Raw genomic sequence first — 13523 nt, 5'->3', positions numbered from 1 at the left:
AACGTCCGTGCCATTCATGGTTTTCACTGACCACCGGAACCTGGAGTATATCAGGACCGCCAAGCGGCTGAACCCCAGGCAAGCCCGCTGGTCACTGTTCTTCGGCCGTTTTGACTTCCGGATCACCTACCGTCCCGGGACCAAAAACCAGAGATCAGATGCCTTGTCCCGGGTACATGAAGATGAAGTCAAAACAGAGTTGTCGGATCCACCAGAACCCATCATCCTGGAGTCCACTATCGTGGCCACCCTCACCTGGGACGTAGAGAGAACCGTCCGGGAGGCCCTGGCACGAAGCCCGGACCCCGGAACTGGGCCGAAGAACAGACTCTACGTCCCACCAGAAGCTAGGGCTGCAGTCCTGGACTTCTGTCACGGCTCTAAGCTCTCCTGTCATCCAGGGGTGCGAAGAACCATGGCAGTTGTCCGGCAGCGCTTCTGGTGGGCGTCCCTAGAGGCCGACATCCGGGATTATATCCAGGCCTGCACCACCTGCGCCAGGGGCAAGGCTGACCATCGCAGGGCTTCGGGACTGCTCCAGCCGCTGCCCGTGCCCCATCGCCCCTGGTCCCACATCGGCCTGGATTTTGTCACGGGCCTCCCGCCGTCCCAGGGCAACACCACCATCCTCACGATAGTGGACCGATTCTCCAAGGCGGCCCACTTCGTGGCCCTCCCGAAGCTCCCGACGGCCCAGGAGACAGCGGACCTCCTGGTCCACCACGTCGTCCGGTTGCATGGGATCCCAACAGACATCGTCTCCGATCGCGGTCCCCAGTTCTCCTCGCAAGTCTGGAGGAGCTTCTGCCGGGAACTGGGGGCCACGGTGAGTCTCTCATCCGGGTATCATCCCCAGACGAACGGGCAAGCAGAACGGGCCAATCAGGAGGTGGAGCAGGCCCTGCGTTGCGTGACAGCCGCGCACCCGGCGGCCTGGAGTACCCATCTGGCCTGGATCGAGTATGCCCATAACAGCCAGGTGTCGTCAGCCACCGGCCTCTCCCCTTTCGAGGTGTGTCTGGGGTACCAACCTCCTTTGTTTCCGGTGGTTGAGGGAGAGGTCGGTGTGCCCTCGGTCCAGGCCCACCTACGGAAGTACCGTCGGGTGTGGCGTGCCGCCCGTTCTGCCTTGCTGAGAGCCCGGATGAGGACGAAGGCCCATGCAGACCGTCGGCGGACACCGGCCCCTACGTACCGGCCAGGGCAGGCAGTGTGGTTGTCTACTAAGGACATACCCCTTCAAGTGGACTCCCCTAAACTGCAGGACCGGTATATCGGTCCGTTCAAGATCATCAAGGTCATCAGTCCAGCCGCAGTGAGGCTTCAGCTTCCGGCCTCACTGCGGATCCATCCCGTTTTCCACGTGTCCCGGATCAAGCCCCATCACACCTCACCCCTCTGTACTCCCGGTCCGGCACCACCTCCTGCCCGGATCATCGATGGCGAGCCGGCTTGGACTGTCCGCCGGCTCTTAGATGTCCGTAGGATGGGCTGGGGCTTCCAGTATTTGGTGGACTGGGAGGGGTACGGACCTGAAGAACGCTCCTGGGTGAAGAGGAGCTTCATCCTGGATCCGGCCCTCCTGGCCGATTTCTACCGCTGCCACCCGGACAAGCCTGGTCGGGCGCCAGGAGGCACCCGTTGAGTGGGGGGTCCTGTTGTGTGGGCCGCCAGAAGAGGAGGTACTGCTGGCCCACCACCAGAGGGCGCCCTGTCTGGAGTGCGGGCTCCAGGCACCAGAGGGCGCAGCCGCCTCACAGGAGCAGCCAGGGTGACAGCTGTCACGCATCACCTGCAACAGCTGTTACCAATCATCTGATCGGCAGGAGTATATCAGCAGGACGACGTCTCCACCTCTTTGCCGAGATATCGTTCTACCTGGAAGGTAACGTGCTCAGCTGACTGGTTAACAGTGATCTTTTGTGACTTTTGTGAGTTGTTTAGCTGACTCCTTTTCCAACGAGTGGTGGAGGTAGTTTTCCTGCCGTGCGGATTCCTGGGTGCAGACGCACCCACATTTAATTGTTCCTTTGTTCCTCGCCAGCAGTACCAGGTCCGACACGCGAAGGCAGTGGCCACCTGGGAGTTCGGGACTTGGCGGCTCCAGTATTCCCGGGGTCTGGTGGCGGAGGAAATCGTGTGTGGTTCCGGTTCTGCTTTGGACAGGCGTCTCCTATCTTCGAGCCTGCCCACATGACACCTTTGTGAATTGACACCTGTCTATTGTTGTAATCTGTTGTATTTGTTGTGCACATTCACAACAGTAAAGTGTTGTTATTTGACCTACTCCATTGTCCGTTCATTTGCGCCCCCTGTTGTGGGTCCGTGTACCTACACTTTCCCAACAATAAGGTTGTAACATAACAAAATGTGAAAATTGTGAAGTGCTGTGAATACTTTCCAGATGCACTGTGCATACAGGTAGTATAATAATAGTGATACTTTTGTAAATCCCTTTAAATGAAAAAAAATAAAGTGCTGAAACCCCGATCACAAGGCACTAAAGGCCCCTTCACACATAGCACAAAAGATGCAGAAACCGGAAGAAAATCCGCAAACCAAACACAAAATGGGGAACCACAAAACATTCCACCTGCTGTTGTGAGGGACGCATGGTCGCACAGGCGTGGACGACACACCGGTGAGAGTTTTGTGCATGCTCGTGTGTGTGCACGAACACAGCGCAAACAGCTGGTACATGTGGAACCACATCGCACACTGCTATGGAGAAACAAAAAATAAAAAATACATGCCACCCATGGGATTCGAACCTGCAATTTACCAATGCTCTGATTAACAGACAGAAACTTTACAACTGCACTACCATTGCTGTCCTATAGTTGGAGCGTAAAATACCTAAAATCAACAAGGAGATAAACGTATTTTTTTAAAAAGAGAAATCAGACGATGTAGACGAAGAGGAAGTCTTTAATTACGGAGAAAAAAGTGCCGTAATAACTGACAAAATGTGGGGGGGGGGGGTTCTGTGGGGTGATTTCCTGCATGGCATGATATTCACCAGCGTTGCAGTGCGCTGGTGCAGCGATCAGCTGAAGCAATATGTGTTTTAATTTATTTCCACACGAGGACAGCATGCCGACGTCCACGCTTCACGCTGTAGTTATGCGCCTCCTCCAAGCCAGTACAGGTGTTCCCGAGCTATGACTTGCGAGCACAGATATCTGACCAGCTGCACGTTGCAGGGCACAGGCCCACCTCTGTCAGTGGACCTCGCAGCTCACAGAACAAAAAGGCTCGCTCTCTGTTGCTTTGTTCTGTGATTTTAATTTAATGTATGTATTATTATGTGTTTGGCGCTGTGTGTCAGGTGCTGTGTGTCCACAACAAAGCATATGAGCAAAGCGACTGGACTCCGGGACCTTCAGCCACAGCTGACGATATGGATTCATGGTGTGTGTGTGTGTGTGTGTGTGTGTGTGTGTGTGTGTGTGTGTGTGTGTGTGTGTGTGTGTGTGTGTGTGTGTGTGGTGGGGGGGTTGCTAGGTGACGGCACACTCGTGTTGCACTTTGACAATTTTCACAGACAGGTCGAATGTTGACAGGTCAAATTACGACATTGTGCAAGTTTTATAAGTCTGCGGACACTGATCTGTGTAACAGATACAAATCTGTGTCCTCGGCTCTGTGGAAGTCGGCGGAGAAAAATGCCTCACTCAAAGTGTGGCTGTTGCAACAGGTGTCGTAAAGCGGGACTGGTTGGTTGCTACGGCGATGCTGTGTGGCTGCTCCAAGCTAAGGGTCCTTTCACACATAGGGCTAATTTGGTCAAATTGCACATGAAGTGTGCATGAAGCAGGAATCATATGCAATACGTATAAAATCGTAGCTGCCTCTAACATCTCTACACTTGATGCTACAACTATTTGCGCACACCGGTGATTGAAAGACAGCGTGTGCGCTGTGAGAGCCCATCGAACCCTCTCGTGGCAGGTGTCAGCCAAATTCCAGGTGACACACACAAACATCTAACCCCACTCGCATGGCACTTAGAAAATGTGTGGCCATTCACATTGTTAACACGACAACAGTCAGCAGACAATCACTGTCGAACTGGATGTGAAATTTGTCTAAGTGCCCCACGAGTGTGGCTTTGCAAACAGACACAGTGACACTTTGGTGTGTGCGCTGAACTGACAGGGGGTGTGCCGCCCACAGGGGCAGCTGTGGAGATCTGTGGTTCTGGACGTCCCAGCTGGACAACATGTACTGGACGGACATGAACTAACAACTGCCCACTGTGACGCACTTGCGTCTGCTTGCTGTTATCACGTGGACATACATAAAAATATATACCGCTGTTGCAATGGGCTGCAGCGAGCACATGCACACCGCGCACATTGACAGGCTACCCCAGCTGAAACTGACTGTCAGATCATAACACACAGCAGGCGATCTGAATGTCGCACCACCCATGTGAGCTCTGTTCCACATGATGTGGCGTCTGGCCTGTCAGGCAGGACACACGCACGTGGCCGGCTGGACACACCGCCAGTAAATGTGGACGTGATAAGAGTGCTCTGCTTCTCATTCATGTCATTTCATGTCTGTACGTCTGTGACCATGGGCAGTAGTGGGCACAGTTCAGCTAATCCGACAGCAGATAATTATCGAAGCTAATGTTTTTGCTATTGGATTAGCTTTTCAGATAAGTTTTGAAACCATTACTGGACCAATTATCTTCTGCTAAATTTAGTTCCCGATAACTTTCAGTCTGATAACATTTTCTTTGCTGGTAAAGTTTAACAGTCAAAAACGTTTGTAAACCCTAAAATCAAACATTTTAGTTCGTTTGTTGTGTGTTTATAGCCACCGAGCAGACTGGCTGCATTTTGCGTGCTGATGATGTCATCATTAAGCGCAAAACGTGATTGGCCGATCGACGCAAGTAGCATTGTGGGTAGTGTTGTTCCGGTTCACTTTGAACGTTACAGTGACTTTTCCACTCGACACAATAACAAAACAGACTAATTTTAACATTATTTTATTTTATTTCTTTGTGGCTGTAATTTAATCGCCAAGACTCGGTAGGGGAGAGGAGCTCTCACGCTGCAGCTGTGTGTACACAGCGAGTGACTTTTCTTCATGTTTCAATACTGTTTTGGATTTTAAAAAGGACACTTTATGTGGATTATTTATTCAGATGAATCCCACTGAAACTAACAGGTAAGAATTTATATTTACTACATGTATTTTACCCTGCCAATCAATGCATTAATGGATGTATTTCGGTTGTTTAAGCCGCAGGGTTGAAAGCATGCAAAAAACAGCGGCAGCTTTTAGCTCGTAAATGACGGTGTATCTAATACCAAGATAAACTGTGACTTCTAATACTGTGTTTTACTGCTTTTGAAAGATGATGACAGTGTTTGGGGTTTTATTTTTTTGTTTATTCATTTTTTGTGCATTCTTTGTGTTTGTGATCCTTGAATTTACCCAGCAGCCCCTGCGGCGCTTAAACTGAAACTGGTTTATCAGAAGCCGACAGTGTAATCTGATGTGGCCGCGTCTAAATCAGTACTAATAGTTATCGGTTATCTGTAATAAAGATCAATTTTTTAGCAGTTTATCTGTTTATCGTCATAAAATATAACTTTTCAGTTATCTGATTAATGGTCATTGAAGCTAACTTTTTGGTTCGCTGTGCCCACCACTGAACATGGGTCATCTACAGAGGAATGGACAGATCATACTTATATTGTCCGCTTGATAAGAGGGATTCAATAAAATGTGGTGTTTTTATATGGTGTGTGGTTTGACTTTTTTAAATACGCCCATGTCCTTCTTGATATCAGGCATGTTCCTGCACCTTTTACAGGACAGCAATAGTAGCTCAGTGGTTTCTGACTAGCAATCAGAGCTTTGGGAAAGTGCAGGATCGAATCCCGTGGGTGGCATGTATTTTCTTTTCAGCTGCGCAGCTGCTCGCACTGTGTTCCCACGTGCATGAAACCATCGCAACATGTATTTTTTTTTTTCTTCACAGCAGCTGTGTTCCCGTGTGCATGAACCGTCACAGCGGCATCGTGCATGCCTGCCCGTCAGCTCGATGTTTTCGTGGTTCACTCATACAAGCTCTTCCGCCGTGAGTCGCCCTGACTTGTACTTATTCATGTGTGAAGGGCAGTGTTGGGGAAAGTAACTTTGGAAAGTTACTTCATTAGTTAATTTATACAGTTATATTTTACAGTTACTTCATACAGTTAGTTCATTAGCAGCTGCGGACACCTTGTCGGCAGCTGCTGAATGTAATTAATAAAGTTACTCATAATCTAATTTGGTTATTTTTAAGATTTAGTACTCAGAAAAGTAACTATTAGTTACTTTGCTGGTGAGTTACTTTGCTGATTGCTCAATCTTACGAGTAACCAAGTTACATTACTCGTTACCTTATTAGTTACATTACTTATTAGTTGCAAGTTTTCGGCAGATTCTAATAAAGTAATTGCATAATGCTGCTAATGAAGTAACTGCATAAAGCAACTGTATAAAGCAACTAAAAAAGTAACTAAGAAAGTAACTTGTCAAAGTTACTTTTCACAACACTGGTGAAGGGACCCTAAACGTAGCATGTGGACATTGCATAGAGCCATCAAGTTTTTAAAAGCAGAATTTTTCGGTATGTCTGTGTCACGGGGTGACATCGGAGAGAGGGAAGATAGCGAGAAACATGGTTTAAAAAAGTTTAATGAGGACAAGAATCCATGGAATTGGCGCTGGCTTGAATTTAAAGTTCATCGTCACGAACACAGATAAAACAAACTGGAAAAGCTCACTGCGTCTTGTGTCCTTAAGAAACACTGTAATTTTTTTTTTTCTGGAAAATAAACATTGTGCTGTTCAAACAGGATTTCAGACAAGATTTTGTGACTTTTTAAATTAATGCAGACTTTCTTTCATTGGAAAAAAAGACAATGTGGCTTTGAATGGATTTACAGGAATTTACACAAAGATATAATTGACTTTTTTTTTTACTATTAAGGTATGTTATTGATATTTAACTATGATTTTCAATATTCTACAAGCTTTAGCTGTGGTTTTTAAAATGCTTTAACAGTCTTTTCAGTCTTCATGAATTTCATGTAGTTTATTTGTTCCTAGTTAATGCATAATTTGGTTTACAATTAAAAGGAAAACCATTCCAGGCCCTACTTTCACATCATATTCTGTTATTTCAGCATTATCAATGACAGTTCAAATGAAAGGTTGAATCTAGGATCATTTAAATATGCACTTCTTTTGAGATTTTTTTTTTCTTCCAGGAAATGCTGAAAATGTATCATTACATAAAAAATTAATTTGGTTTCTTGGCCCCACGGGCCCTAAACCCTGGCTCCTGGCGGGCTGTGCCCCCCAGACCCCCTGCAAATTTTCCTCCGATTTCACAATTTTCATTTCACAGCACTGATGAAACATTCTATTTGATTCATCTTGGCTTTCTTGAAAGGAATGTTACAGGTTTCAAGTCATGCAAATTTGCTCTCATTTCTTTTTTATTCAGCCAATAATGAATCATACGAAGAAAAACATGCATATATGTAGCGGCTGCGCTCTGTTGTTATGACTCTGCCCATTCGCTCCCCTCGGGACGCGAACTCACTAACTCCAGCATGGGAGTCGGACTCTCTAACCAGAAGGCTAAAACCCAGGGCTCTGGCCTTGTGACCAGAGAATCCCTTTGAGCTGTTGGGAGTGAGGTTTACTAACTACATCTGCACAGCGTCACCTGCTGGCCTCTGTTACATATATGACAACATTAAACCTGTCAGGATCTGTGGTGAAGTGGCCTGGCAGGCAGGTGGACACCAATGCAGACTCATTACTCAGATGGAGGATTTAGTAAAGGTTTAATCAGAAACAGGCTTGGTCGGAGCACAGGAAGACAATCAGACAGGCGGCAGTACAGACGGTCGTCAGGCGGAGACGTGGTCAGTACAGAAGCAGAGTTCCAGCACGGGCAAACAGGTACATAAGAGGTGGCAAAAAACAGAGTCAAAAACAGGCTGGGTTTGGACACGGAGAAGGAGGTTAACATGCTCAGGCAAAAACGTAGTCAAGGACAAGCAGAAGTCGAGAACGGCAAAACAGACTAAGACAGGATACAGATGGCTTGGAACGAGGCTGAATGCACAACGAACTAGCAGTGAGCTGTGGAAGACAAGGAGTTTAAAAGCAGAGTATAATCAGGGCGTGATGAGATGCAGGTGCAGGAAAGAAGGCGTGGCTGAGTGAGACGAGTGGAGTGACAGGTGGGCGTGTCAGACAAAAGCAGCAAAAAGAGGAATGTGACAGTGACAGAACAAATGTTAAACAATTAGGAAATAATGATACCTAGAATCCAAATGTGAGAAACAGAATAAACAAATGAAAAGGAAGAAACAGAACAGAAAATTAAAGGCTGGATCTAAACTAGATGAGAACTCAACGTCTGGCAGGAGTGTACAGAAAAACCTGAAGGACTAATGTGCTCAACACAGAGTGACTGAATAACCAGAAAGTAAAGTATGAAGACTAAACTAGAACAGAACTCAATAAGTGGCTGAAGAGTAACTGATAATACTCAAAACCTAATGTGATAACACATAATGACTAAATAAGAAACAGAGACTAGAACCAGAACCAAACTTAATGTGGGTGAAGTGTAACAAATCATAAAACCAAGACTAAAGTGTAAGAAACAGAAAATAAACACTCAGAGCTAAACAGAAGAACCAAGACAGGGAAATGGACGGAGACTGGGGAACAAAAGCAGGTTCTGGGCCGGTCCAGGACCAAAGCATGACAAAACCAGGATAACACGTGAAACAAACAAACAAACAAAAAAAAACTTATTTCCAATGTGGTCTTTAGTAAAATATAAACATTCATTATTAAGTCCCTTCGGCTGCTCCCTTTTTTGCACTCAGGGTCACCACAGCAAATCCAAGGTGGATCTGCATGTTGAATTGGCACAGGTTTTACGCTGGATGTCCTTCCTGACGCAACTCCACATTACATGGAGAGATGTGGCAGGTGTGGGATTTGAACTGGGAACCTTCTGCACTAAAACCAAGCGCATTAACCACTTGGCCACCACCCCTGCACCTAAACATTCATTATTATTATATTATAATAATCAATTAATTGATTATTTGTTGCAACTCTAGATGGAAGTTTGAAGAGTAAACAAAATGTCCAGTTGCTGTTGACAATGCTTTTGGATTTCTTGTGTAACTGGGAATCTGCATCAACGCAAACTCTGTCTTGACCTGACCAGTTATGTTCTCTTACAAGTGCCCCACCACACACACACACACACACACACACACAAACAAACAGGTCATCACAAGAAGCTTCAAATACAGCGACAGTCAAATGAATGACGGGGAAACGCGGGATATATATGTGAAAAAAAACAAACACGCAGGCTTTCGGCGCTGTCGTGAGGGCACGTGCTCTGATTTTATTGTGAAACTCAGCAGCGGATCAAGACTCTCCAGATAAACACAGAAGGGCTGCTGGGAAAAAAAAAATACAAACTCTTGTTATAGGAAAGCATGGAAACGTAAAAGCCTCATTTGAAATCTGTTCTAAAGACATTTTTTAATCAAACAGCACGCGCGACCTTTGCGCTCGCGCGCCGACCGGTGGACTCACCAGAGCTGTCTCTTGGCGGGGAGGCAGTCTTTGTTGGAGGCTGTCACTCCCATGGCCATCTGCATCACTGTGATATATTTCTGGTACTTCATTTTGTCCGCCTATTACTACTACTACTAATTTCAGCTACTACTATTAGTTCACTCGTGGGCAGCCGCGCGGCACGAAAGCGGCGCAGGTGAGCGCGCGCGCTCAAAGGTCTCCGCTGGCGGCGGCTCGCGCGTCTTCAGCATCACGAGCGCCATTTCCACGTCTGGAGGAGCGACAGGGGAGGATGTGTTCAAAGAAAGGTGCCGCGCCGGCTGTGTAATCTCATTAGAGCGCAGAATAGATTAGTCCGTTCAGTTTGAGTCGGCGCCCGGCGGCTGCACTTTTGCTTCTGAGGAGGAATAAAAGTCAGACAGGCAGCAGCCGAAGATCTGCGCGCGAGCAACGAAGAGAGTGTTCCACGCCGCGCGCGCGAGAGGAGGAGGGAGCAGGAGGAGGGGGGATGAAGAGGAAGCACGAACCTCCTGTGGAGTCAATAAGACGAAAACATTTTTGTCGAGATTTTTCTTTTTTTTTTTAATGGAAGCTGAGAATGGCTACCAGTCAACGTATTTTCTCCCATTGTTTTCCTGAGAGAATGAAATATTTGTCATCTCATCTCTGTAGAACCTTTTTTTTCATTATTTCAAGAAAAAATAAACTTGGTTTTCCCAAAATAATGGAATAATTGTATCAGGCTAGTACATTAATGCATTTTCTACTCCCTCTTATTCCCATTAAGGGGACTACATCTCTCTGCTGGCTTGGGAACGCCTTGGGTTCCCCCGGAGGAGCTGGGGAGGTGTGTGTGGATCGGGAGGGTCTGGGCGGCTTTGCTTCACCTGCTGCCCCCGCGACCCGACTCCGGATAAAGCGGATGAAGATGGATGGTTACAGGGGAACTAGGCTGGGCAGGTATTGCCCCATATATAGACACATAAGGTATCCAGGGCCACACCCATGTAACCCTCAAGTTGTCACAGAGAGAAGAGAAGTAGACGTAAGTTCAGCATAGGACCTGAGACCCATTGGTATTGGTGCTTATCCCTACATTCTGCAGCATGAATGCCCCAGACTAGCCAAGGGTGGTGCCCATTTTTATGTCTGTGGACTGGGATGATGCAGAGTGTTGTCCAGGGACACTCAGGGGCAGCATGATGAGGAATCTAACTCAAATCTACATAATGGGCAGTCTAAGTCCTATTTGATTAAGGGTACTATCTTACTGGGCTGAGACTGGTGGAGATAGGCAGAAACACTAAATCGCGCTAAACCAGATGGAAAAGCAACAACTTTTTCATGTCACTTCTCAAGAACTGGTCCTCCTGACATGTAGGCACATGGTGGCCCAACTGTTTGATGAATAACGTCCGGCATGGTAGCGAAAATACAGCCACAAATCACGAGCCGTCCGCACACATTTTGTGCAAGACCCACTGACACGACGCCCGGCACAGACGCAAAGTCAAGCAGCACTGGTGCGGCCTTTGCAGGTGCAAGGTTTGATTCAACATGGTTCCTACAGTTTGATGAAATTGAGTTTATGAGATAAACAATTTTAGAAGCCACGACCTGGAAAACTGCTCTTGTGTTCTTGCTATATGCACATATCACAATGAACACATAAAATATTTTGTGCTCAGTAAATGTATTTCAGTGCTTGCTGTTGTCCACAAAAACACAGTACTTCACTCACTGTGTTATTTGCACTCTGGACTGTGCGGTCAACTTGGCACGGTGCACAGAAGAGATGTGTATCGTGCACAGAAAATAATCACAACATGGGAACTAATTAATCAAATCATAGGAGCAAATTACATGCTGCCTGGTTCCCACCTTCTACACAGAAATGTACTAAATTGGAGAAGTAAACCATTACCAATATTTTCTAATTATTTCAATGGGATCAGATCAAATCATGACAAGGCCACACCTTCACACAGCCTTACAGAAGGCAGCATGAATTCAGCCACAGTAGAGTGAGTGCATGGTTTGGTCCATCCCAGTAATATAGGTTATCTTCTGTGTCTACAACTTTAAAAATGCATATGATGACGACAAACTGTTTAAATCTGGCACATTTTAGTGCATCACATCAATAAAAAAGCAACTTTGTTGAGCCTATTTAATATTTCACAGATGTGTCTGCCACCTGCTGGATGTGGAGCTAGCCTATCACAGGAGCCAACAACGTAAACCCACAAACTGTCGGAACAAAAATGATTTTCCAAACATGTCCAAGGAGGAGTCCCAGGAAAGACCCAGGACGTGCTGGAGGGATCTCCAAGCTGGCTGGAAGTGTGGGATGAGCTGCTTGATCTACTGCCCACTGTGACCTGGACCCAGATAAGCAGCAGAAAATGAATGAATGAATGATAGAAAATAAAACACTGTCCAGTAATCTTTTGAAACCTCGGAAACACCAGAGTTTCAAACATTGTTCCAGAGTCCACATGAAAAGGAAGACAACACGCTGTGTTGCCACCTGCTGAATACTGACACCAAGTGGACAGTTTGGAAATTTGCATCAATTATCAAATAAGGAATTTCATATTTAAAAATGGGGCAGCACGGGAGCTTAGTGGGCAGCGCTGTTGCCTCAGAACAAGAAGTGTCATTGGGAGGATTCCCGCCTGTGGCCTTTCTGTTTGGAGTTTGCATGTTCTCCCCGTGTTTGTGTGGGGTCTCTCCGGGTTCTCCGGCTTCCTATTTTGTTTGTCTATATGGGGCCCTGCGACAGACTGGCATCCCCTGGTGTACCCCGTCTCACACCCTATGACTGCTGGGATAGGCTCCAGTCCCCTGTAAAAAAGAGCCCCACGACCCGATCTTGGTAGTTGAAGATGAGATGATATTTAAAAGCTGTCATTAGTCCATGATATGCATGTGCATGTGCCTGTACATTCTAAACTCCAATAACACACTCCACACAGCCCTACTGAAAGGATTTTGTTTGAATGTAGCTAAAGCAGACTTTATTCTCTCTCTGTCTCTCCCAACATAGATGTGTGGTTGAAGTTCCATGTTGTTTGAAATTAGCTTGTTTCACAGTATATTTCATTTTCAAAGCCTCCAACTGGTGGCCACCCAGGCCACTGCTGCTTGCCTTAGGAAATAAAAAGTGGAAAACATATGTTAACTGATGCTGACTCTTGGCTTTAACAAAATTTATTTTTGTTTTTGTGGTCATCGTGCTGTACAGATTTGCACTTTAGGGCACAATTAAAGGGTTGTGATGTTCAGGAGGAAGAAGAAAGAGGAGAGGAGGATGGAGGGAAGTACGTCTGACACAACAGCAGTCTTCAACAACAAGCAATTAAAGAAAGCAACAACATCATCCTAAAGTCATCATTAGTAAGAGGAATACAAATTTAAAAGGATCCTTGTATCAGTCCAAGAAACACAAATTGCTCTGCACGTTCAACTCAATTTCATTTATAGTTCGGTTCATAAATATTTGGACAGCGGTACAGCGGGTTTTTTTGTAATGCCTGCCTCTGTACTTCACTGCAGTGGAGCTGAAATCAAACAGTCAAGATGTGCTTGTTGTGTAGACTTTCAGCTTTGAGTCAAAGGATTGAACCACGCATCGCCGGTTAAAACTACTTTTACTGCCGGTAAAGCGTATGTTCGACCATATAACCCAGTATGAACATCCGCCCATCATCAGACACAACAGGGTTATTCTCTAAATGACCACTAGTGAGGGAAGCCACCAAGGCATTCAGACAACCATAGAACAGAGAAGGATTTTCATCTATGAAAAGAAATCAAATCTAGGGATTAGAGTTTCCATTGTTCCCTCTGGCAAACACGCGGGAAATTTTTAAGTTTTGCTTTAT

The 13523-nt window shown here is 46.2% G+C and overlaps 1 protein-coding gene across 9 annotated transcripts in view; it reads right to left on the bottom strand.

Moving 5' to 3' along the window:
• tjp1a (tight junction protein 1a) overlaps positions 1-9989 on the bottom strand; it is a 423741-nt gene extending 413752 nt beyond the window's left edge. For all 9 annotated transcript variants that reach the window (XM_034191454.1, XM_034191483.1, XM_034191493.1 and 6 more), the window contains exon 1: positions 9655-9989. In XM_034191454.1, the coding sequence (XP_034047345.1) occupies positions 9655-9746 (92 nt within the window). In that variant the 5' untranslated portion in view covers positions 9747-9989. The remainder of the gene's footprint in view (positions 1-9654) is intronic.
• Between the last annotated feature and the right edge of the window lie 3534 nt (positions 9990-13523).

Source organism: Thalassophryne amazonica, chromosome 2 (genome assembly GCF_902500255.1).
Source record: "Thalassophryne amazonica chromosome 2, fThaAma1.1, whole genome shotgun sequence".
Taxonomy (NCBI): Eukaryota; Metazoa; Chordata; class Actinopteri; order Batrachoidiformes; family Batrachoididae; genus Thalassophryne; species Thalassophryne amazonica.
Note: the sequence above shows the minus strand (reverse complement) of the source record. Positions and strands in the feature narration are given on the sequence as shown.